The following is a 23776-nucleotide window of genomic DNA, read 5'->3' on the forward strand; positions in this document are numbered from 1 at the left end:
TCTCATGTCAGCGCTGCTCATGGCTTGGCAAAAAGCACAGACCGGGAGCTCAGCGAAAGGAGAGAGCTGTCGGAAGGAGATGGGGTGACGGGGCAGGAAAGGGGGAATTACCGATGTTCCCCGATTCCTTCAGAGCCACAGACACGGGGCTCACCGCCGGCAGGGCTCAGTCCGAGGGGGGTCACCGCTCAGCCTCCGGGAACAGACCCAAACCCGCCCTACCCAAAACCTGCTCAATATTTGCATACACAGGGCAGCACAAAGCAATGCCTTAACCCTGCGGAGGTATTTCTCAGCTCTCCCTTCCAGCCAGCACACACCAGCATTTCCTCTGGGGTTTTTTTTTTTTGGCAAGCCCGGGTTGCAACCCCAAAACTCCGGCCCTCCGGCAGCCACCCCCAGCACCGGCGGCCCCCCGTCTCCAGCACCACCCCGCGCCGCACGCTTGAGAGCACAAGTGACGCGACCCCGGGAGGGCGGAGGGGGGACCCCGCTTACCGCTTGCCATTCGCCGGCTGCCCAGCGGTGCGTGGGGCACGCGGGGAGGTGGCAGCCCCGCTGCGCGGGCGGACGGCCCGACGGGTCGCACTCGGCCTCCTCGGCTGCCTTCGGGGTGCTGCCGTGGCAGTGCACGGCGCGGCGCTGGACGCCCCGGCCGCAGGACACCGAGCACTGGAGGAAGGGACAAGAGGTGAGTGGCCGTCACGGTGAGTTCCCGGGGTTCGTTTAAACTTCCAGGTGAGGCTTTTCATTGTACAATGGAAAATTTTTGGAAGTGCAGAGCAGGCAGGCTGAAATCCCTGCCTCGCTGAAGCCAGCGGGAATTTTTGCCGTTGGCTTCAGTGCGGTTGGGATTTCCTGGCCAGGATTTTTATTGCAAAAACCTCTGGAGATAGTGGCACTGCTGAACCATCGCATCATGCCCGAGGCAGCGAGGCTGTGTGTGTTATTTCTCAGGCACTCAGCTCAAAAAACTAATAGTTCAAAACATACCAAATGCCACAAGTGTCACTGGAGTGGACTTTAATGAAAAGCAAACTTGAATTATATAGAAGAAAGTCTGTAGCAGTAGAGGGGCAAAGGCATGATACAGCCAGGAGTTCCTCCAGCACGCGTCTAAACATGCACATGCAAGCAAGCCACGGCATAATGTTAGTTTGTGAAACTAAATGTCTTTTTACAATTAACTGCACTTCACATTTCCTTCACTACACTGTGGGCACATTTCTCCCCACTTCTAGGCACAGCACGAAAAGCCTGAACTTCTCTGTTCCGCAGACATCTTCAAATTATTATCTACACTACAATGCTTTTAACAGCTTGCTTTTTCTTCCACATAACATTTCTTATCGTTGTGACTGCACGCTGTAATACGTTTAAGCAGTACTTAATGTCCCTCTGTTATGGATCCTTCCTTGCTAGGTCTTAAATTATATGATATGGATTCGTAATAAAAAAGAATTTGCCTATGTAGAAGCAAGCATGAAAAAATCAAAGGCGTGCATTTAAAACACAGCTATTAGAATTAGCCATTTGCTGAGTTAACAATTAATATAAGCAACCTTATTAATACATCAGGAACTAAGAAAACAAGTTTACAGCCCGTTATTGTAATACCCATAAAAGCGAGTCTTCTTAAGGCAGGGAATTAAGCGGTGCCTAACGGGGAAGCAATTCTCTCTTCTGCAGAGTGTTCCTCCGTAATGCTCCATTCGCTTTACTGTCCGAACACCCCATAAAGCCAAGAGGACCAAAGAAAAGCTGACTGTGAATATTTGCCTGGCTTCAGATATTTGTAAGAGGGTGTTTTGCTTTTTTTTTTTTTTGTGTCTGTCACTTTTGAAAGTAGCAGTTGATCTCTGTCACTGGTGATATAAACGCTTCCCATCTGCTGCGCTGCCTCCCTGTGATTAACAGCGCTGTTTGTCCTATGCATTCCATAGGGGACAGTTAAACTGAGTAATGGCCACAAACTTGGAGAAGCATATACACCAGGATGCATACCATGCTCTAAAATGCCTTTTGGTTTGCATTCATCACCAAATGCTTTTCCTAGCCGAATGGGCTTCCTACATGCGCTCGGTGGCCAGACACGCAGAGCAGCCACAGCACGGAAGAAGGGAATACCAGCGTGGTCCCAGCTAGAGAAGACGAAGCTGCAGGTGTGGGGCTGACCCGGCCACACCAGGGCATTGCTGCTGCCGAGGAGGGGGCAAGGGTTGCGCCCGGCTTGGGTGAAAGTTGGTGAGTTGGGGCCACGGGAGGTTTCCCAGCGGATCAAGGCATCTCCTTCTGTGGGGTGCTTCCCAGCATCAGTATGGCTGTGGCTCTGGCTGGATTTATGGCTGGCTTCAAAATAACACCATCATGCTCTATTACAGGGGCAAGAAAAGGTGGGTTTTTACACCATTTTCATCCTGGCTATTTTAATCCAGAATCCTGGTCAGCCAACCTGTGTCTGCCTTGGGGAAATACAGCTGGCTGACCCTGCCAGAAGATACTGTTTTGGAGCAGCCAACTTTTGCTGTACTTATATATTCCCCCATGGGATGCCACGAGCCAGGCAGCCTGTTGGTTGGTCCTTTCTATAGAGTCTATATGTTTTCCCAGGAGCGATCCTTTCTCCGCTGAGAAAGTCAATCAACAAACTGCCCAGTGCCAGCCCCGCTACGGAGAAGCTCTACCTGATGCTCTACTTGTGTTTTTAGACAGGGCTGGATTTCAGCCTGTAGCTGAAATATGTAAATACCAGACAGCAGAATAAATATTAGTATTTTTGCTACGTGAAAGCTAAATGGCCATAATTGATACTACTTAGGAGATGCAAACACATTAAATCTGACATTTCAGTGCAGACACAAGCACATTCAAAACTTGGAGAAAAAGCCTTTTTTCTTCCCTTCTGATTATTACGGATACATTAAAAATGCTTTGCTGCAGGCAAGTGGATTCATAACAAGCTAGAAAAAAAAATCACCCAGCCTCTGAATACATAATATCCAGAGAGAAAAAAACCTGGCAGCGGAGCACTTGGCTCAGCCGGCTGGGATTCATTTTTAACCATTCCTGTATTTTTAATCCTGATTTTTTTAATTATTCCTTTTCCCAAAAGGAAAAGAAAAAAACCCCTAAAGGTACAAGCAACAGGTCCTGCGCACATATGGCGACAAGGAGGACGCACTTTTATGGGAAAATCTCGCCTTAGTTCTCACACAGACTTTTGCTAGTTTTCCCAGGACAAAAGGTGACCAGCTCACAGCAGCTCAGCTTTGGGATTATCTTTCGGAGGCAATTAGACCTTTGGAAAGCTTCTTTGATAGTATCTAAGTGCAAACTGATCGTGGCTCCCTATTTTCAACAGTGTCACCAGTGATGGGGAAGGTGACACGGAGTTTCCGTGTCCATTTAGATCCTGATCTACCGGGTATTCAGAGTGCCATATCCTTGCCTGTTTCATAGCCTTGATGAGAAGCTCAGCACACCTAAATCCACCTTTATTTTTTCCCAAGCAAGATCCTGGCTAGCTGAGCACACACAGCATCAGGGACCTGGGCTGAGGAGCTACCCCACATGCTGGAAATGCGTTGCCTATTCTTAGTCTTATCATTAGCATACGAATATTCCTTAATTGCCTAGTCACAAGAGATTACCTCAGGCCATAAATCACCTCATCCTCCTATTAACTTGGGTTTCTTTCTCCACTCGCATGAAATTAACTCCAATCATGCGGTGGAAGTCGGAAATTTTAAAACACTTACTTTTATCAATTAACTTTAGCATACTTTAACGCAATCGATAGACCATTACGTTATTATGTTTACAATTATTAGCTGTAAAAAATTGGTTTCAGGAGCAGTTCCTTTAAATAAGGTGTAAATTGGATATGACAAGACAATCTAATGGCCTAGAGTTCCTTCCTTTTATTTTCAAATGTACAAAATGGAGGTTTCAGTCCTGCAGGTAATAAAAGAAATAATATTGACTTAATTTCCAATATGGGAGCAGTACTATGCATTTCACAGGGCTATGCAGGGCTACCTGGGTGCTCCCAGCCATACCTTGGGTAAAAGAACCCAGACCTCAGTAACTGAACCTCCATGGTGAATGCACACTTCACACACATTTGCCCTTTACACACATAATGGCAAATACTCCTATCCTATGAATTCGAAGGTAAGCATTAAAAGAAAATACATGTCTGAAAACAATTATAGAACATCAATGGGTTTATTGTCTTTTTAAATAGTTGCCATTAAACAAGAGTATGCTGTCCTAGTCCTAACATTTGCATCTGTGCCTGTAGAGATGTTAATGGTTTATCTTTCAGGGAACTTGCATACAGTGAGAACTGGTGTTTTGTACCTTAATTTGGAAGACAGACCGCAAGAGAACATGATGTTTTACAAGTTAACAGTTCATTTAGTCTGGGATTTTCAATAATTCTGCTGATTAGCACACTAATGAGGTACAGGGAAAAGTGAAGTTCAGAGGTAAAAAAGTGATGCAGCAGATTCAAGGTGATGACAAAGACATTATTTTCAGGAAAACAAGGATTCAAGGTGCTTGACAACAAGATACTTAATAACTACAAGCACTTTCACATTTCCAGCAGCCTCTGCTCTATGTGTCAGTGTTTGACTTTTTAATGAACCAAAATCAAGTGATGAGCTTGTTAAGGAACAAAAGTTAGTGAAAAGCATTTTTAATGAACAGCTCTGACTGTTCTTTGGGCTTTCCCAGGAAGCTCATAATAAAATTAATTTCAGATTTCTCAAAACTAAGGAAGATTTTGCTTGGGATGTGACATAGTTAAATAATAACAATACTAAAAACATGAATAAATAAGTAGATTATCTTATAGTATTATATACTAATGCCTATTCTAGCAGAAAATTAAAATATACAACAAAGAATTTACTTTCAGATAGACACTAAAAGCAAGTTGCTGTGTTTTCAGCTGGTACAAATAAGTGCTGCTCCACTGCTATCCAGTGAAGCTACACTAATTTATACCATCTGAGGATCTGGCCCAAAACTTTTACCCTTGAAAAACTCAAGAGGATAGAAGTATTAGGAAAACGAGCTTCTAACCAATTTGATGGAGGAAGAATATCAAAGGGTGCAAAAGGGTAAACAACATGTCTCACCTGTCCCCAATCTCCTGCTTTCCACTTCGGACATCTGCCCCCTCTGCATTTCTTTTGCACATTGGGCTTAGCAAGGTGCTTGCAATAATCTTCTTCTACATGCCTCCCTTCCTTTGACAAACAGTACACATTGCGGTGCTTTTGGCCCCTTCCACAGGAGACAGAACACTGTAAATATAAAGTAACAACAGATCAGCTTTCACGCAGGGCCATCTAGGCGGTTATACACAGGCCACAGCTACCCAGGGCATTTTCTTTTGACTGGACCAAAAAGCACATCCCAAGGTCCCCGGCAGCCTACACAAAATTTGAGGGGGATAGGGAAGGGCAGAATTTAACCGCTGGAAATGCTCCCATTTGCACTTAATATTGCATGATATTCTTGGTCAAAGCCCTCCAAAATGCCAATATCAAAACAGAGAAAGCAGCTGACATTCAGCAGGGATAACGAGCTGGATTCCTGGCATTGCTCCAGTGGTTTCAAAGGAGCAGAGTTATCTTACAGGGATCAAGGCAGGAGCCCTCATCATCTACTTAGAAAAACTCCAAAGGAACCATTTCTATTTACCTTAGTACAAAGGGAGGTCAACTGTTGGTAAATTAGGAGAGTAAAGCGCAATGACCACCTTCATGGAGGAAAATAACTGCACAAAGGACAAGGCAGAAGAGGAAAATGCAGTCTTTCCATGTCCTTGATAAAGCTCATGTATTTTTTACCAGTGTAGACTGATTTACTTTTTTTTATTGTTTTTAACACTAAAACCAGGACATGTTCATCCTTAAGATTTATGCATTTTGAAAACAACTCAGAAGGTGGCGAGAAGGCAGAGCCCGAAGAATCAAAGCCAAGAGCAAATCAGCAGGTATGTTAGCTGTAAGCTTTGTAGCGAAGCAACTAATTTCAACCTCCCTGTGCAGGTTCACTGAACTTTTTCATATGTGACCACTTCTGGCATGCAAAACCCCAAGCAACTTCACTTTGATTTCAGATTAGTCTCCTTCAAAAGATTTAGGAATCAAAGCAGTCTGGAATCGCGACAAGAATTTAATACGACAGTTTCGTGTAGAACAAGCCTCTTACTCAGCATGATGCACCCAGAGACTCAGCTTCAATTTCTTCATTACATGTTATGCAAGTCATTACATGCTATGTCACAAGCATCCTGGTTTAATCCTTGAGCACAAACACACTGGTTCAACCATCTCTCAATATAAAACGTTCTGCTTTTCAGAGGTGAGGCTTCTTCCTCCGTTTTGGAGCCACTTCATCAGTATATTTCCTAAGAAATAAATTACAGCCCAAGCTCTTCCCAGTCTATGAATACATTTGAAACCTAAAAAAACTACAATTTATATATATAGCAGTTCTGGAAGATCCATTAGAATAGAAATTGGCATACGCATTGACAGCTGTGATTATTTTAAATTACAGCATTACTTCCAAATTATTCAGCCCCTTTTGTGTTAAAAGGTACACAAAGAACCAGCAAAAGAGCAGTAACTTGCTCCAAAATGGAAAAGTTCAGACCAACGTGGAGAGAAATGGATGTAACTTGTAAGATCAGACATTGCTGCTTAAAAGCTTGCATAAGTGATGTTCTGAAAAAGCTTGTTCTGCTGCAAGACCATTACCGAGCGACAAAAGGAAGCTGACCCTTGTGATTAATAGGGTTTAAGGGCATTAATGATGTTTGTTGGGGAGAGGCAGGAAACCCAGGTGAGCGTGTGGCAGGGATGACTGCCTGAGTCTTCCTGAGTCCAGCTCCAATTTCAAGATAGGCCCAAAACCCCAAAAAGCAACATTCAACCTTGCACTGAGAAACAGAGGAAATACTGTCCCTTGTTCTAAAATAAGACTTTCATGAATTACCCAGATTCATAAACTTCATCTTTTTTTTCTTTAGTATCAACAGAAAAAAAGACTGAGCTAATGTTATCCTATTTTTATAAGCCTTCAAATTTAATCAGAAATTCATTTTTTTCATTCTTTCTACATCTCTCCCCAGGCAATCAACATCAGCAGCAAGAAGGAAATGTCAAATCCTACCAAACTCAGTTATAAACTTCTAATACTTTCATCCATTTATTACCTTTGGAGTAAAGACCAACACTGATACTTTAGCAAAAAGTCAAATGCTCCTCAGTAAGCGCTCTCCTTGCAGGTTGATGCCACTTCACTGTGACAGCCAAAGCTAAAGAGTAAATTCACACATGTGATCAGGGCTCTCTCTTACCCCACATCCCAAGCCAGTACAGCCAAATGCATCTTTTTTCTAATTTAAAAAATACATTGGATTTACTACTTATTCTGAGGGAAGAATAACCACATTGCTCAACAACACAAGGATGGTTCTAGGGACCTGAAATTGGTTGATAAATATTTGATCTCACAATTAATATGGTGCTAATCATTTCCAAAATCGTTATCCCCCTCTCCAAATTGCTTAACTTTGGCACGGAGCCTGATTCTGACATTTATCTTGCGAACCCACCATCAAGCAAGACTGCACGCACGCCTCGGTGCACCCAGAGGTTGAGGCCTAATTTGCCTAATTTCGTTAATACTCAAATGTAATTCCTAGGATGCTGGAATTAATCATTTCTATGTCTCTCTTTCATATAAACCAAAGTTAGGCAGCTATGCGTTTTTAGATCTAAACCACCCATTTGCTTTCATGCACGTGTGAGTTATGATCTCATTTGCACTGATAGAGAGGTTGAATAATCTAATGTAAACAAGTATCAGACTAAAAATTCCTTTGCAAAGAGTCTACTTCATAACTGCCTTCTAATTCATCTCAGGTATTTCTAAATTTTATTAGGCATGTAGATTTTAAGCATATGTGAGCCACATGCAGAAAATAATTTAATAGTGTGCTTCATCTCAATGCCACGTGACTTAGGGAAGCAATACACCAAGCTACTGCCATCAGCCTCATCACTTATTTTAGACCCTGGAGAAACTTTGCATTTCATTAGCAGGACTCTTCATCGCTGGAAACGCTGCCACCCGCTAATGGTATCTATCAATAACAGTGCCATCATGAGGTAAACTTTGACCTTGTGTTCTTTATAAAACATTTGAAATGCACAGATAAAGCCACTCCTTTCATATTCCTCTTTCTTTTTCTTGATTTCTTTCCTATCCCCCACTTCCCATAGAAAATACCTCAAAGTACTGGGGATGGACGGGTGGCTCTGTGGAATAGCAGCCTTGTCCAAAGCTCTTTGAAGACAACAGAAAGACTTCTACTGGTTTTAATCACCTCTGGATCTAGCCCTGAAGGTGTAGCCAAGGTATCGTATTGACTTTTTTCACTCACTAGCTTCTTAGAGTCGCAAATCACATGCACTCGGGCATGCCCATGGCCAGCCCGCCTCTGCCTCCCCTCAAGTGCTTGAAAACATGTCTCAGAAATGCTGTTTCCAGCCTCTGGTAGAGGCACGGCAACAAATAGCACCCCTGGGTGAACCTGGGAGGATAGCCAGGCATGGAGTGTGGTGTGAAAACACCACATTGTGTTGGTTCTTAAAAAAAACCAAGATGAGTGTGGCACATAAAATAGTAGAGAAGTACTATTCAAAAATCAGCTATTGCCATTACACTAAAGACTCTAGTAAACCTTCCTCTTGTTATTGTCTTTATTATCTCCTAAAACTACCACAGTCACACCTGGTGCTTTACACAGAGAGTAAGAACAAAAGGACTTTCCTAATAGCATTAGGATCAAAGCATTTGAGCACAGGGTATTATGCTTATTGCATGATTAGTTTTGTTAACATGCCAAGAACTGGGGACTGGCATGCTGCTGATTTGTTCAAATAAACATACTGCCTAGTTTAAATAAGAAAAAAGTTTAAATAAATACAACAAAAATATTTCCATACCAACTGTTTCCAGAAAGGTCAGAACACGATGCTAAATCTCTCCTGCAATGCATCGCTCTGCTCCAGCGCAGCGGCAAGCTTGTGTTTTTGTTTCCACAGAAGTTTGTTTTCTGTTTCAGAGTTCAGGAATGATGAAGATTATTCTGTTTTACCAAGTATGCGCAAATTGCTTTAAAGTAACCGTTGCTGCATTTCCTACTCCGACATTCTGGAAGGTGAGGGTACATCTTGTTCATTAAGACCTCTCTAACATAGGAAGGCTGCTACTTGATTCAGCGGGCTGGTAGCAGGTAAAAAACAGACCATGTACCCCAAAAGCTCTTAAAAATTTTTACAAAATTTCTGGCTGATTGGGCCCAGGTTCTGACCCTCCCGCAAGAGACCGTGACCTGCTCTTCTGCACGGGGAGTTTGTGTCACGGCCGTGCTGCGGCCAGGCTGAAGGCTGGGAGCGAGGTCGCTCTGGCACTGAAAGGACTCCACAAACCTGGGCACAAATAAGCAAATCTTGGTGAAAAGAAAGAGGCAGCACAGAGCTGGCAAGAGCTACGGAGCGGCTCTGCTTCTCGTCCACTTTCTGCACTGAACAGGCAGCTCAACACAGGGCAGAAAAGCAAACCACCAGCAAGAATCTAGGGACATTCTCCCCCAAAAGTGAAAAGTTTCAGAAAATGCTGTCAGACCACTTTTCCAGGCCTCCCATGCATCAGCCGACGATTTGGGAGGTATTTGAGATAATGAATGCAAGCTGTGGTGATCACCAAACGAATTCCTAAAGATAGGTATGCTCCGATAGCTCACCAAGGGCAGGGCTGGGAAGAATTTGACTAAAACCCACTTTATCAGATTCTGCCAGGAGCAACTTTTTGAAGGAAATTAAAATCAATCCTTGTAGGTTTAGATTTCCACACATTAGGGATTACATGGAAAGCAAGCTCTCGTAAGTAAGCCCTCGTTCATCCTTTCCAACAATCTGAGCTGAAACATGTGCTGGATGAAATAAAGCAGAAAAACGACAGAGCCCTACAATGCTTTACACCCCCTTTCCGTGAGGGGCTGTGCTCCTGGCTGTCAGCAAACTTCTCCAGCTGCATGCAGAGCCCAACCATGCACCCTCATAGCTACATTTCAGCATCCTATTAGTATGCATCCGCTTACTATAACTTACACTGCTGCTATCAGATGCTGAAGTCACAGCCCTGTGACATCTGTACCTCTGAAGTCTCTCGAGCACAAAGGACATCAGAGGACACACCACCAAGGAAAGCCTGGCTCATTCCTCTCCAGCTGAACCTTTACTAGAAGTCTTAAAATGCCCGAGCCTTTGTGTGTTATCCAGCAACAGAGGCTCTGTGGCATCCAAAGTTAATTAGCTTCACAACAGCAAGGTATTTTAGCAGGTAACTCCCTTGGCTCCAGTGAGACAAGCACCAGGCTGAAAACAAGGGTGTAGCTCCATGTTATGGTTTCTCCAGTGGCTGCAGCACTTTAGATGTTTAGGAAATATTTGTTGCTGGCTACTTTGAAATCCCCGTTCCTTCCACCGATCTGCTTTAGCATGGTCTCACACCCGGCTCCATCGGCACAGTGAGAAGTCCATGCCCGCGGGTGGGAGCACGGTACGCAGGGCAGGATTCACCAAGCCAGGCGTTCCTTCCTCGCAAAACTCTAAGAGGGAGCCATACCTGAACACATACAGCTGCCGAGAGCGCATGGTCACAGTAATTTTAGCTGCTATGAGGCCAGAAAATACATCTGGGTGTTGTACATGTAGAAGGGAAGAGTGGTCTCTACATTCAAGGGACCGGAGACCTGAGCAAAACAAACCAAAGCATTGCACTACAGTTTGGACAAGGCTTTAGAAATGCTTAATCTGTGCTGACTTCCCAGAGAAACAGGAGGATTGAAAAAAAGACATGAACATTATGGGGTTTGGAGTGTATAGTGCAAGTATGTCCGTGAGCATTGTCCAGAAACCCTGTGGAAGCGTTCCGAGGAGCCCTCCCGGAGCCGCAGGGCAGCCCTTGGCAGGCACAAGAGCAGGCTTTGCCCCGGTGTCCCCGAGGAGTGCTCCTCGCCCCGGGCACGGGCGAGAGGGAACACCCACGCTGGCTCGCCCTGGCTCTGCAGCGCATGCAGGGTCTCGTCCTCCGGCTGCTCTGCTCTCAGCTCTGCAGCAGAGGCACAGACTTTCCCAAGTGATCATCTGCAAAAGGGAGAAATAAAACAAGCCACTAAACTTTCACCTTCCCGCTGCCAAACCAAGCTGCAGAGACTGGCCAGGGACCTGGGATGATGTCTCGTAACAGGTTTAAAAAAAAAAAAAAAAAAGAAAAAAAAAGGAGGAATTTCTCAAAGAGAAGGGTACAACTTGACGTGTTGTTGCAGTAGAAAGAAGACACTGGTGTGTCTGGAGCCCATTGCTCCAGCAGCACAGACTGCCCCAGATGAAAAGATGCTCTTGGGTGGAGGCTCTTTAACTCCTGCAAGATTTAAGTCCCTGAGCACTGAAGTCAATACAATAATTTCCCCGAGCTGGGAAACCTCACAGGATATATGGGATTAAAGCAGGTAACTGCAGCAGGAGAAGCAGCCATGCATCTCCTCTTCTATGGCATCCACCTACAAAGTAGCACCTTCTCCCCCTCTTTCCCCTGCCCCGTTGTTACATCCCGTATAAAGACTTCACTGGGTGCAGAGATCAGCAGGACCGCGAACACACAAAGCTGCCTTAAAAGCTGCGTCCCTGCCCTGCTGCAGCTATTGAACTTGAACAACAAACAAGCAAAAGGCCCCAGATAGCCACTGCAGGTCTCTCCAGGGAGGGAGGCATTACGTGGCATTTCCTCAAATTAGGAGATGTGTGAGCTACCCAAGGACCCGGTATAATGGGATGTGGAAGGCACTGATGAAGCCTATTTTCCATGCTGTGGCACTTTTGAGAGAGTAGCAATTGAAGCAGCAAGCAGCCTAGGCTAACTGACACTTCATATTTTCAGTGAACAGTTGTGTTATCATGCCATTTAGAAGTCCCATTCAAGAACAGGATTTCTCTGTGCCGGATAGAGGGAAACACAAAGTAAAGAGCTCTGCAAGGAACACCAGCCCTATTTCACAGGTGTGCATCACACCGCAGGTTTGTAGGAGCGCTGGGCTGCTTCTTGCTCCCTGGTTTTATAAAAGAAAACCTTGGTTTAACGCACTAGGGATCAAACACTCTCACCCTACACACGGTCTTGGGCATCAGACAGATTTTCATCCATGCTGCTGGCTCACTCGCCTCCCCTGTGAGCTTGTAAAAATTAAAACATGAATAGAGCATTAAGTGCCTTTGGAACAAGACTGACTACATCATTTTCCCTTAATGACTGCACAAATCAGCCACCAGGAAAGCTAGAAACACAGTAAATATCTTTGTGCTTAGTGTTCATCATCACACATCCTTGTTTCTAAATGCTGCAATCTGAGCAACGGCAGCTATTGCAGTTTGGGGTATACAGCGTGAATGTGGAACAGGGGCAAAAACACACACAGACCTCCCAGCGCCCAGCTCAGGGGTCTGCTTGAAGATGCTGAACTTCACAGCTCATCCTTGAAAGCACATATGTTACTGCTCTAATGCATCTCCTGCAGTCTAACGCATGTTTCAATTACAGCGCTCAAAGCCAGTGCTTTGGGAGACAAATGTTCCCAGCAATTGCCCTTTTATTTACTGCTTTATTTGTCCCGTGCGTGAGCGTGTGCATATGTGCGTGTATAGGAGGTCTGCAGACCTTATGAAGCCAGCAGCCATGGATGGGCCAACCATAATACGACGACTGAAGCCAGCCATCGCTGAACAGCAGTCCCACCATTTGCTGTTCAAGCTCAGGCCAGCTGTGCACGGCCTGGGAAATGACCATCCCATTGAGAAAATGTGTAAGAGGGGAGGTGTAAAAAGGCAACCACTGAGACATACCAAATACAGACAAATAGCCACTGTACGTCTCAGTATTACCCTCCCAGCCATCACCTCCTCTCTTCTGCAGGGTTTCACTGCCTACACACCCTAGGCTGCCATATAACATGCTCACGGGAGGTGCTTCTAGGGGCTGAGGAGAGACTTGCTCACTTTGGGAGCAGGAAGGCAAGTATTTTACACTAAGTTAGGGCAGAAGCATGGGTTGGACTATACACGGTAAGAAACATCAGGGAATACTAATGGAGTTACCTGCTCTGACTGGGAAAGTGCACTGAAGAACTTGCAAAAAGATGCAACATCTGGGGGCGGGGGAAAGAGAAAAGTTTTGAAATACAAGAAAATAACCTTCCTGAGTCCAACCACTGGTCCAGCTCGCGTCTGTCCTGGCAGCGGCAGGAGAGCAGAGAAGACTGGCCATTCTCTGCAGCTCATTACCCTGGCACTTCCCCAGTATTTGGCCATTGGATTAAGGGCGGTTAGAGGGGACACTCCTTTTACTTCTCCATCAGACTAAAAAACATTAGATTTAACCACCAGGTCAGATCACAATGGGTGTAAAGACTAAGGGGTGCCTGCAAGGGAGGAGTGGGGACTGTGACAGCTGAGCATTAAGTTGCAGGAAATCAGTCCTGTGAGGAGCTGATCCAGCAAAGCACTTCAGTGCAGGCTCTGTGTTAAGCACACAGTGCTGCAGGGTGGTCCCTCACCTGCAGTGCAGCAGACAGTCTTCGATGGTTGTTTTCCTGCTCATGGAGCATCAACACTAGCAACCAGGAGACAGCAGAACCGATAGCAAAAGGATACCGATATAGTTCTCCTTATTTAAGGAGAAACAGAAGTGGCAATAAAAGATGTCTGGTAGGCAAACAACAATAATGGAGAAGAACATAAAACCTGCAGATTTTAGAGTAGCAAGAGAAGAATAAACTGATGTTCCTCTGCCAGGCAACTGGGCACCACTGGCTTCACCCACCTGTAACCAGCTTAGAGAGCCACCAGCTGTGGCTCTGAGTCTCAGCAGGGATGGTGGACGAGGAACGAGCCACAGAAACATCCATCATTGCTGCCCCGGACAAGCAACGGGCTGAAACTCTACAAACAAAATCCCAACTGCATTTACCCTCTGGGGTGAGCTCCAAGAAGGGCATGAGACAGTGAATAGGTGGACGGTAAGACGGCTGGCACAGCTCTGCCCATCCCAGCCATCACCCAGGGATGTGCAGTTTTGGAGGGTGGCTGAAGCTGGGCACTAGCAGTGGGATGCTCCGGACAGGTGACACACAGCAAGGAGTACAGGGAAGGGCTGAAACAGGTCGGCTTTGCTTTTTTAAACAAAAGCAGAGGTCTGCACTGTCAAAGGCCTTTTTCTGACTGGGGAACCAAAGCAGACAACTTCTTGCCTTTCATCAGCACACCAAACCAGCAGTCCCTGGAGTCAGTCGGTCCGACTGATCCTAGAGAGGAGGCAGCCAGGAACCCAAGGGGGACATCAGCCTTGGTGGGCCAGCCTAAATGTACAGTAAACAGCTCTGAGATGGAGACAGCTTCAGACAGATGTCTGGCGATATCCACAGGCTACCAAGTTCTCATTTTGGTTTGGATCAGCTTTATTCAATCTTCACTAAGGCATCTATTTCTACCTCTTTTTCTGAAGACATGGCAAGCCACCCAGTGCATCCTCTGCCTGGGTTACAGGTGCTGGGACCATACGTGCAGCCTTCCTCTGCTGTGGCAATGTTTATCCTTCCCCCACAGGCTCTCAGGGTAGGATCGTTTTTATTAGCTTTCTGATAATACCTGGCACTACAAAGAAATACAGACTTGCTGTTGCAGTCTCAGAGCCTGAACCAACATAATCTGAACGAAGGACAGAAAAAGCAACATGAATCACTGAGTGACTGGAAAGTTCAGCATGCCTATCACTTCATTTTCAAGGATGGCTTTGTTATTGCAAAAACACGTGTAAAGAATCATACAGCAGCTCAGTAATGCTGCTGTCACAGCAAATTCATTTTCTGCAGAAGAGAGGAAGAGAACAGCAGAGTTATATCCACTTGCAACCAAATCTGCCCCTGGTTATCACTTCTGCCTTAGCAAGAGCTGACACCCTGCCTGCCAAGAATATTATCAGAACAACGACATGAAGAATATTGTTGTTGAACAGCCTATTTTCAGCCAGTTTCATGGGGAGGGCATTTTGTAAACATCGTGTTGGGGCTTTGACAGAATTAAATACAAATAACCCGAACTTCTCATTGACACCAATTTTAAGATTAAAATTCCTGAGCGCCAGCTCCCTGACACAGATGTTGGCCAGGCAGTCCTCCCGCTTCCCACCGAGTCCAGACCCCCTTCACCGCTACAACCATCCCTGCGTGCAGTCGAAGAGCCCTGCAAAGCCGTCCATGACACCAGCTTCCAGCTCCGGCTAAGAGGATACGACATCATTGTCCTAACCCAAAACTGAATTCACATCGACATAACAGAGTTTGGCATTTAGACAGTTAATACTCTGATTATTTTAAGCTTCCAGTTCTTCATTGTTAGATCAAAAGGTCTTCAAAGACTAAGATACCAGCATTTCTGCCCCTTTGACAAAAAGCTGGGAAGCACACGCTGCCGTTTTGCGGGCACTAAGAGCTACACAACCATCACATTAGCAGCTAGAACTTTTGGTACCCAAGAGCGGTAAGTACTTGACAGATTACTTTTAAAACTATAATATTCTTTAGTAAAAAAAAACCAAACCAAACCCCAAAACCCACCCATCCCTTTTCCACAGGTCAAATTCAAACGATTAGCGTCCCAGTGCAGTGAAGCCCAAATGACTCACCCGACTGAACCAGGACATGGTGCTGTGAGATAGAATTGTTTTACCTTATCGGTGCCCATTTCCTAACTCGGAAAGAACGAAAAGCCCACCACAAGTGAATTCAGCATTATTCATAAATTGGATAAAGCTGGATATTATGGTAAACTCAAAATTTCACAGAGATTATCGCAAGGAGCAGATGTGCTCCGAGAGAAGTGGGTTCAGCCTGGGGTTTTAAGTGAAGCGATGGGTAACACTCTCTGTGAACATCTCCCCCGTTCTGGAGAACACGGTGAGATTTCCTCTCGGTATTCGAGAGCGTGTATGGAGATCTGCATTCATACCGTAAGGCATTCAGAGGAGAAAAAACACTCTCTGTATCCTAGTGACAGTCTCTGCTCGTTTTCTAAAGCATTATTTTAATAAAAAGGTCAGGTCTATCACATGGTGTACAATTCTGCAGTGTTTAAATACATGTTCTTAAATAAACAAGGAAATAAAAGTGTTACCTCCTCTTAGTCCTCTTTGAACATACATTATAATGACAAGGCATCTCACCAGTCTCCTGTTATAAAATTATCATGCACATACAGAATCTGTTTATTCATTTAATTATCTCTTTAAAACCTGGATTTAACCAGCCAGATAAAATCACTTGTTTACTGTATAAAATCCCAGTGGAATTTCGTCTGGGGACTAAAGGTTGGATCTTCAGACTCTCTCTGCTTTAATTTGTATGTATTTTATAGTACTAATTTCAGTGAAACTTGAGTGAAGATAAGCCAATCAGATGCTTGCAAGAAATTAGTTATCCAAACTTCATAATTCATACACTTTTAACTGTGTTTGTTTAATTATTGAGAACGACAGTTTTGGTGGAGAACAAAGCAAGTAAAATAAAAGCGAGTCAAGAGATGGAACATTGCAGTATGATTTCAGAAAATTTAGTAAAAGTTACCCAAACTAAGTATATGACCTTAATTTAGCAAAAGACTCAAGAAATCATTATACAAATTCATTTATGATTACATTCTACTTGTCTTTAATTTTCACTGTTCAACATTAACATTAAACACCGTAAATGTATGCAATATTTATATAAAATTAAATAACAATATTGGAAAAATAAATACACTTTTACATAAATACATAAATCCATACTGCTGAAAAGTTTCAGCTAATACTATACTCTTGTTTCAAAAGTGACCAAGAAAATATGGTAGTGACACTCCATCCCAACAGATGAAGTATGTACAGCTACAGAATGATGTTTGCAACCGATGACAGAGCTAAAGCAAATCCAGGTGATACCACACTAATGAAAAAAAATTTGGACGTTACTACCTACAGTAGTAGCACGAGGTAGACATATATGGGGAGCATTCTGCAGGAGGGACACGAAGCCCTTTTGACCCCATAGATACAATTCAGTCTTCAAACAGCTCTGGGGATCCCCTACGTCAGAGCCAAAGGACACCTCGGTAATAAGACCTGAAAAATCAAGTCACTTTGTGGCAACGACTGGGGCTCAGCTCTGCAGCCCCTTCGCCTGCGGGACGCTGGGGGCTGCGAGATGCCGCAGGCAGGATAGGATGGGATGCCCTTGCCCTCTGCCTCTTTGCCTGACAACCCACCCACTCCCAAGAGATCGAGCAAGGGACAACCCACCAAGGTTAATAGTAGAGGCAAGGAAATTTTTCCTGGGTGAAAAAAAAAAAACAACCCCAAACCAGAATACAGGACTGCACCCTGCATTTCCAACACAGAGGAGCAGACGCAGCCCGGGAGCCTGCTCCTGAACAGCTCTGAAGAGGCTGAATGCTGAGTGACACCAAAATGCAACACAACTCTGTCCGCACCTTTGGTTCTTGCAAATGGTCCAGCACAGGTAACAAAGGTTGGCAGCAACTCCCAGCCGGTAGTTCTGCAGGGAGGCCACCGCACGGGTCGCTTAGGTCTGCTTAGCTCACCTCGCTCATTTTTAGCACCAGCTATGTCATTGTACAGGTGATACATTAGCACCTCAAATGAAATATTTCATATCACTGTCCCTTGTACTGGTGAAGCACCGTATAAACACCAGTTCAGCAGTTTTATGGCTATTGCATAACTCACTGAGGTATGATAAAAATATTGAGGAGCGTTAGTGACGGCATCCGCATTACTGAGAGCACCCACAGAAACGAGAGTGTGGTTATCTTTTAGCAAAGTGACTTTTCAAAACACGACAAGTAAGGAAGTCCAATACATTGCAGACCTTTTTTTTTCCTTCTAAAGTGCTTTTGAGTCAAATTATTTTTTTTTTTTAAATCTTCAGATACGTTCATAACAAAATACACAATAAAGGTCAACATTTGGTTGAAGGCCACTCCAAAACTGGCAGGTCCATGGGTTCCATCCAGCGTGCCAGAAGCGCCCCAGGCAGCACTCGCCTTGGCGCAGGGCTCAGCCCCGTGCTGCACACCGGGGCTCCGGGCTGAGCAGAAGCTGCTGCTCTGGGCAGGGAGAATTTCAAAGCTGTAGGACCCAAAACAGCATCCCAGCCCACCAGTTCAGGGCTGCTCTGCCCTCGCAAGAGCATCTCTGTAGCAGACTCCTCCAGTGGCAAAGGAGCAGTGTAAGACACCTCTGCTCCAAATGCTATTTTGTTATTAGAAAACTCCCAGGGTTTTATGCCTTCCACCACCTTGCTGGTCCCTTGCTGACTTAATGGTATCTAGAGCACCAGCTAGAGATCAGGCCAGACAATAACTCTCCAGAACCAGAGAGATGCATGAGAATAGCTTACAGGTGCCTTTGCACAGTATAATACACTCATATTCTATACACACGGGAACAGAAACAGAGCACGGGTGTGAATGCACACACGTTCAGTGTGTGTGGGGGCAGGTAGAGACATGCACACACATCTATACCCACTTGTACGTGCTTGGGAGTTGATGCAATTTAGGACACATTTTCCCCTGCCATCTTGCCTTTGGCAGAGCACACGTGGCTGGTAAAGCGGTAGGTGCACAGTGCAGTGTTACCGTTAAATATCAGAACAATTTAACTTCAGTGGAAATGTACTGCTTAAATGCCAGGTTTAAATCCATATGCAAAGACCTCAGTCAGAACCAAGACTCGCAATGCACAGCACTCGCACAGTGTAATAAAACGGACAAAGGTGGCTACTTAGCAGAAAGTGCCTTTTAAATTAAAGGACTCAAGCTCCCCTAATGTCAGCCCTTCCTGAACAGGTGTTATTCTGAATATATTGTCAATAATCCTCCTTAAGTGCAGTTTTAAGACATGAAGCATTAGCACCTTGGTTTGAAGCAAATTAAATCTGTTGTTACGGGATATCCACAAAACGGTTCACAAAGAGAAAGAGTTTATGGTCGTACCGAGCTCCAAGGACCAGCGCTCCAGGCAGCATCTCTAGGGCAGTCCTGCACATTGCACTGCTCTCTGTCTGGTGGCTTGTCAAGGATTTCACAGCTCAGATCCGTAAACCTTTCTCCATTCGGGCGCTGGCACACCACCAGCCGTGTTCTTGTCCCTGCCCCGCATGGCTTCGTGCACTGGAAGTCAGCAGAGGACACAGGAATCACCGTCTGGGCAGCAAAAATATGGCCCACAGGGCGCTCGAAGTACTAGCACCTCTCGAGACCTGACAGTTGTTTCTATTCCCAACAAACCCACTCCATCCAGATCCCCCCCAAATGCTGTATGAGCCTCAGATGGGGAGTCAGCTGCTTCAGTTTCTCTCTTCCCAAAGCCGTTCATGTTGCTCCACAATGATATTGCCAGACCCAACACCATACTGGAGGTTAACATCTCTAATTGCTCGTCTCAGATGAATTTTCAGAATGGAGTAGTGTTTTTATTAAGAAAAAAGGCCTTCAGTTAAACTAGACTTCTCTTAAAAACGAAAAAAAAAACCCTCAATTTTTGTAGAATTTGCTTTTGCCTGGGAAGAAAATTTTCCCATGACAAAAGGAAAGGAAAACACCACCAAGCAGTTGCTAGGGTTCACTCATCTATGAGGCTGCCGTCCATGCTCCAATCTTTCTAATAAATGTCACAATATCTCCCTCTCCTCCCATTTTTCAACCCCCCGCTAATGAAAGCCTTCCCCTGCACAGGGAGCCCAGGATGAACGGTGCACTCACCTCTCCCCAGTTGCCATAAGCCCACTGAGGGCAGGGGCCAGATTCGCACGATCTCTGCTCCATGGGTTTGCTTTTCTCGTCACAGTTATTTGCGGTGTATCCATTTTCATCCTGGCACACCACGACCCGTCGCTGGAACCCCCCCGCACACGTGCTAGAGCACTGGAAGACACAATTGCCCACGGCTTCGTTGAGTTCAGGAATAATTTTGCATTCCCAGCCCCTTCCCAGTGCCCTGCACCGTGGGAATGCGCAGCTAAGAAATTTAATAGAGCTAACAGGCATTATTAACTTCAAAACCCAGCTATTACTAATAGCAGTGCAATGACTTAGGTGCTGACTAAGCAAAGAAAATAAACACAGGCCTAGTTTTAAGCAGGTAAGTAATCCCCGCTGCCTTTAAAGCGGTGTTTGACATCCCATTTGTGCTTAATTCCCTTTAGGGATGTCCGTGATAAAGCGTTGCAAACTGGTTGGGGTGAGAGGAGCTGGCATTAAGGCTCTGCTGTGCTTTGGCAACAGCTCTGCACAGCTGTAAATGTCCCGGGAGACGGCCAAGAAGCAGAGGTTGGCCTTTGCCTCATGGAAAATGATGCCGTCAGCTTTCTGCCTGGAGAGCCTTGGAGATATGAGGTGTGAGAGGCTGAGGAGTGATGCCTGCACCCTTCTGCAACACTTGCTGGTGTGAGCAGAGAGCAGGGAGAAATGTCTCTCCTTTCAAAAAGCCTGGATTAGCCCAGGGGAAAAAAAACCCAACCCAAACAAACCAGTAATAAGACAATCAGGGCACTTACAGCACCCCAGGGGCCAATCCTCCACTGATTGCCTCCTGGTATATGTGCACGGTTTCGGTTGGGGCTGCCTCCGGGGTGCAGTTTCAGGCGATGATCCGGATAGAGGAAAGGGTGGATGGGCCTGCCGTAGTCATGGCTGTTTGGATGACAGGGAGACATGGAGCAGTCTTGCTCGGTGGCAGGGAGGTCGTCTGGATCGCACTCACTCCTATCCACCAGCTGGTCACTGTAATTGATGCAGATCACTTGTCGCGTTGCCTTACCTTGACCACAAGTCACCGAGCACTGCGTTACAGTGGGAAGAGGAGACACAGTCACATTTCCAGCTTTGACAATCAGACAGCCTGCTATTGCTAATAACGAACAGCAGAAAACCTTAATCTCCCCGCTTATAAAAGGGCAAGCGTGACAGATTAATGAAACGCATTTCCAGCAATGAGGTCTATAAGGCTCTCCTGCGAGAGACAGCGTGATGCTTACAGAGCTCCACTCCAAGGCCTTCCACTGCCCGCACGGTGTCACGGTGCACATTTCCGTGGCTGACGGCTTTGGGAGGTGGAAACAAGCTGACTCGTCGGCCACCGAGCCCTGATCATCCCGACAGCTGACGTATCTCATCCGGGTACCCTTCCCGCACGTTGCGGAGCACTAGGGAAGAACAACAAGCACTCCACTAGAAAATTTCCTGACATACATTACAAAGGCTTTGGAACGAAAAGCTAGTCAAATGCACTTAAAAATATCACATTGTCTACTGTAAAATAATCCTGAAAGTATTACGACACACGCTTACCGGTGTCCAGGATCCAAATCTCCACTGCGTCCTGTGAATGCCTGATATGGATCTCTTGGCTTCGGGACTATTTGGATGGGGAGGACACGCTGCTATTTCACAGTCCTGTATGTGAAATACATGAGGGAAAAGAGGGGAAATAAAGAATCTGCAGATGTTCCAGTTAAACCACCTCCTCTTCAATGTAATTATCAACCACACACAACGTCTTGAAAACCCATGACCTGCATGCTTGTGTGTTGGCAGGCTTTCTCCTTGCATCCTCTTGGTGAATCAGCAAAATTTGGTATCAATACCCCGAGGGCTTCATACGCAGAACCTCTGTGGACTTTTGACTTCTTCGGAACTCTGCTATAGGGATCCCTATAACCATGTGCCATCTCCATGCATTAAAACCAGATGTTTTTGAGGCAAAAGATGAAAGTTCATCAAGAGAGTTCTGGTATGAAGAGACATCTGCAAATCAGCAACTTTATCTCCCTTCAAAGCCCCCTTCCTTCAGCACAAGACGTGCAGCCCACTTAATAAAGGTTACGCTGTTGAGCTGATTGCAGCCCTTTGATACCCTGCAGCCGACCAGACCACCTATATCCACATGCTGATCTTCACCACACACTAAGCATGCAAGGTTTTGGGGACAGGCATGTCATTCTGCTCAGTCTTGGTACGGTGCCTAACAGGAGGGCTCTGCTCCTGTCTAGACCTCCTGGGAGGTCTGGCAACAGAAATGATGAACAGCCGTGAGTTGACTCCATGAGCCTACGAGTAGTCGTTGCCAAAAAGGAAATTAATGCCGATCGTCACTGTGAGGGAGAGAGCGGCTCTTGACAAATGGCATAAATGATTTCCGCATTGCTGTGATTTTACTTGCACTGGCGATGTGCATGCCAAGCGATGGCTGATGACAAGAGGGTTTGTTACCCCTTGACTACACTGCAATTGGTCTCCATACATGGGAAAAACAGCCCGTTCCTAAATGTTGTGGCCTCAGTTAAACTCTGAAGTCATGCAGGACTGAAGCTGGGCAGGGCATCAGCACAACAGGCTCTCCCAGATGCCAGATAGATGGTAATGTTCTGTTTTATTCAGCTCCTTCAGACACCACGGACACATCCTCTGCTTGAAATGGGAATTTACATGTTTCCTTCCAAGTACCAGTGAACACAGCATGGAAATCCTCTTCAGCAAATTTGCAGAGGGTGTGCAACATTTCTCAATTTACCCGGCGAGGCGGGATGCATCTAGAATTGCAGCTGGCACATACATATATTGTCATGTGTAGCAGACAAGAAATGATGGACCCGAGTTGTCATTTGTACCACACAGCAACGGTCCCGCAGCCAAGTGAGCCCAGACTGCAGCCAGGCAGCCCAGACCCCATGCAAGCAAAAGGAAGTGTACCCTTCCACTCTCTGGTTGTCTTCCCATAGTCATCTACTGCTACTTCTTCAGCTCATGAGCTTTTAGAGGACCAAGATACTGCTCTGCATGTGCTAGCGTTCAGGACAAGCCTTTGCTGCAGCAACACATCCCCTGGATGCCTTCGTAAGCACGCTGGCAAAAGATGGAGACAGGACAGCAGGATTTACCTGGGTATCTGTGGGCCTGGTTGCAGCATTACACTCATTGTCATCCACCACTGACAAGTAGGTGCCCACGACACACTTCACCGCTCTCATCTGGTAGCCTTGGCCACAGGTCATCGTGCACTGGGAGAGACGGAAGAAAGAAGTGCTGGGTCTGTTAGAAAGTATTAATCAGCCCAGCCTGTGTTTAGGCACTCAGCACAAGCAACAAAAATAAAACCCAGCTTCCCTTCTGGTTTCTCTCCACTTCATGCATTTCAGCTTTAAATTAAGTCAAAGTTTTAATTCACTGTGCCCACCAGAGCCTCCCACGCTTCACTTGCTTCCTCCAGAATGAAGGTGCGAGCATTTAAATGATTTACTTTGCTGCACACAGTAAATCATAGTCTGGTTGAAGCTGCATCATATCCTCCTTTAAAACCAGTTGTTCAGCCCCATGGTAGCACAAGTGGCTAATGAATAATTTTGCTGATGGGAAATAAGTCTGACTGGGACAACTGGTCTGACTTTGTTGCTTTTTTTTTTTTTTAAGTCAAGAGTTAACAGCTTTGTGGAAAAGGCAATGCCAGAAAACTCCAGGAGAAATGAGCAACTTGTATTTTAACAGAAGAAAAAAAAAAAAAACACTCACTAACCCAGAAA

The 23776-nt window shown here is 45.5% G+C and overlaps 1 protein-coding gene across 2 annotated transcripts in view; it reads right to left on the bottom strand.

Moving 5' to 3' along the window:
* The window catches only part of ADAMTS9 (ADAM metallopeptidase with thrombospondin type 1 motif 9), an 85070-nt gene that overhangs the window by 19443 nt on the left and 41851 nt on the right, over window positions 1–23776 (bottom strand). For both annotated transcript variants that reach the window (XM_068409740.1, XM_068409741.1), the window contains exons 23-30: window positions 23138–23257; window positions 21549–21653; window positions 21236–21403; window positions 20756–21040; window positions 19962–20123; window positions 19194–19370; window positions 5148–5315; window positions 499–672 (exon numbers count right to left, since the gene is read on the bottom strand). In XM_068409740.1, the coding sequence (XP_068265841.1) occupies window positions 499–672; window positions 5148–5315; window positions 19194–19370; window positions 19962–20123; window positions 20756–21040; window positions 21236–21403; window positions 21549–21653; window positions 23138–23257 (1359 nt within the window). The remainder of the gene's footprint in view (window positions 1–498; window positions 673–5147; window positions 5316–19193; window positions 19371–19961; window positions 20124–20755; window positions 21041–21235; window positions 21404–21548; window positions 21654–23137; window positions 23258–23776) is intronic.

The sequence above is a fragment of the Nyctibius grandis genome, chromosome 10, assembly GCF_013368605.1.
Source record: "Nyctibius grandis isolate bNycGra1 chromosome 10, bNycGra1.pri, whole genome shotgun sequence".
NCBI classification, from domain to species: domain Eukaryota; kingdom Metazoa; phylum Chordata; class Aves; order Nyctibiiformes; family Nyctibiidae; genus Nyctibius; species Nyctibius grandis.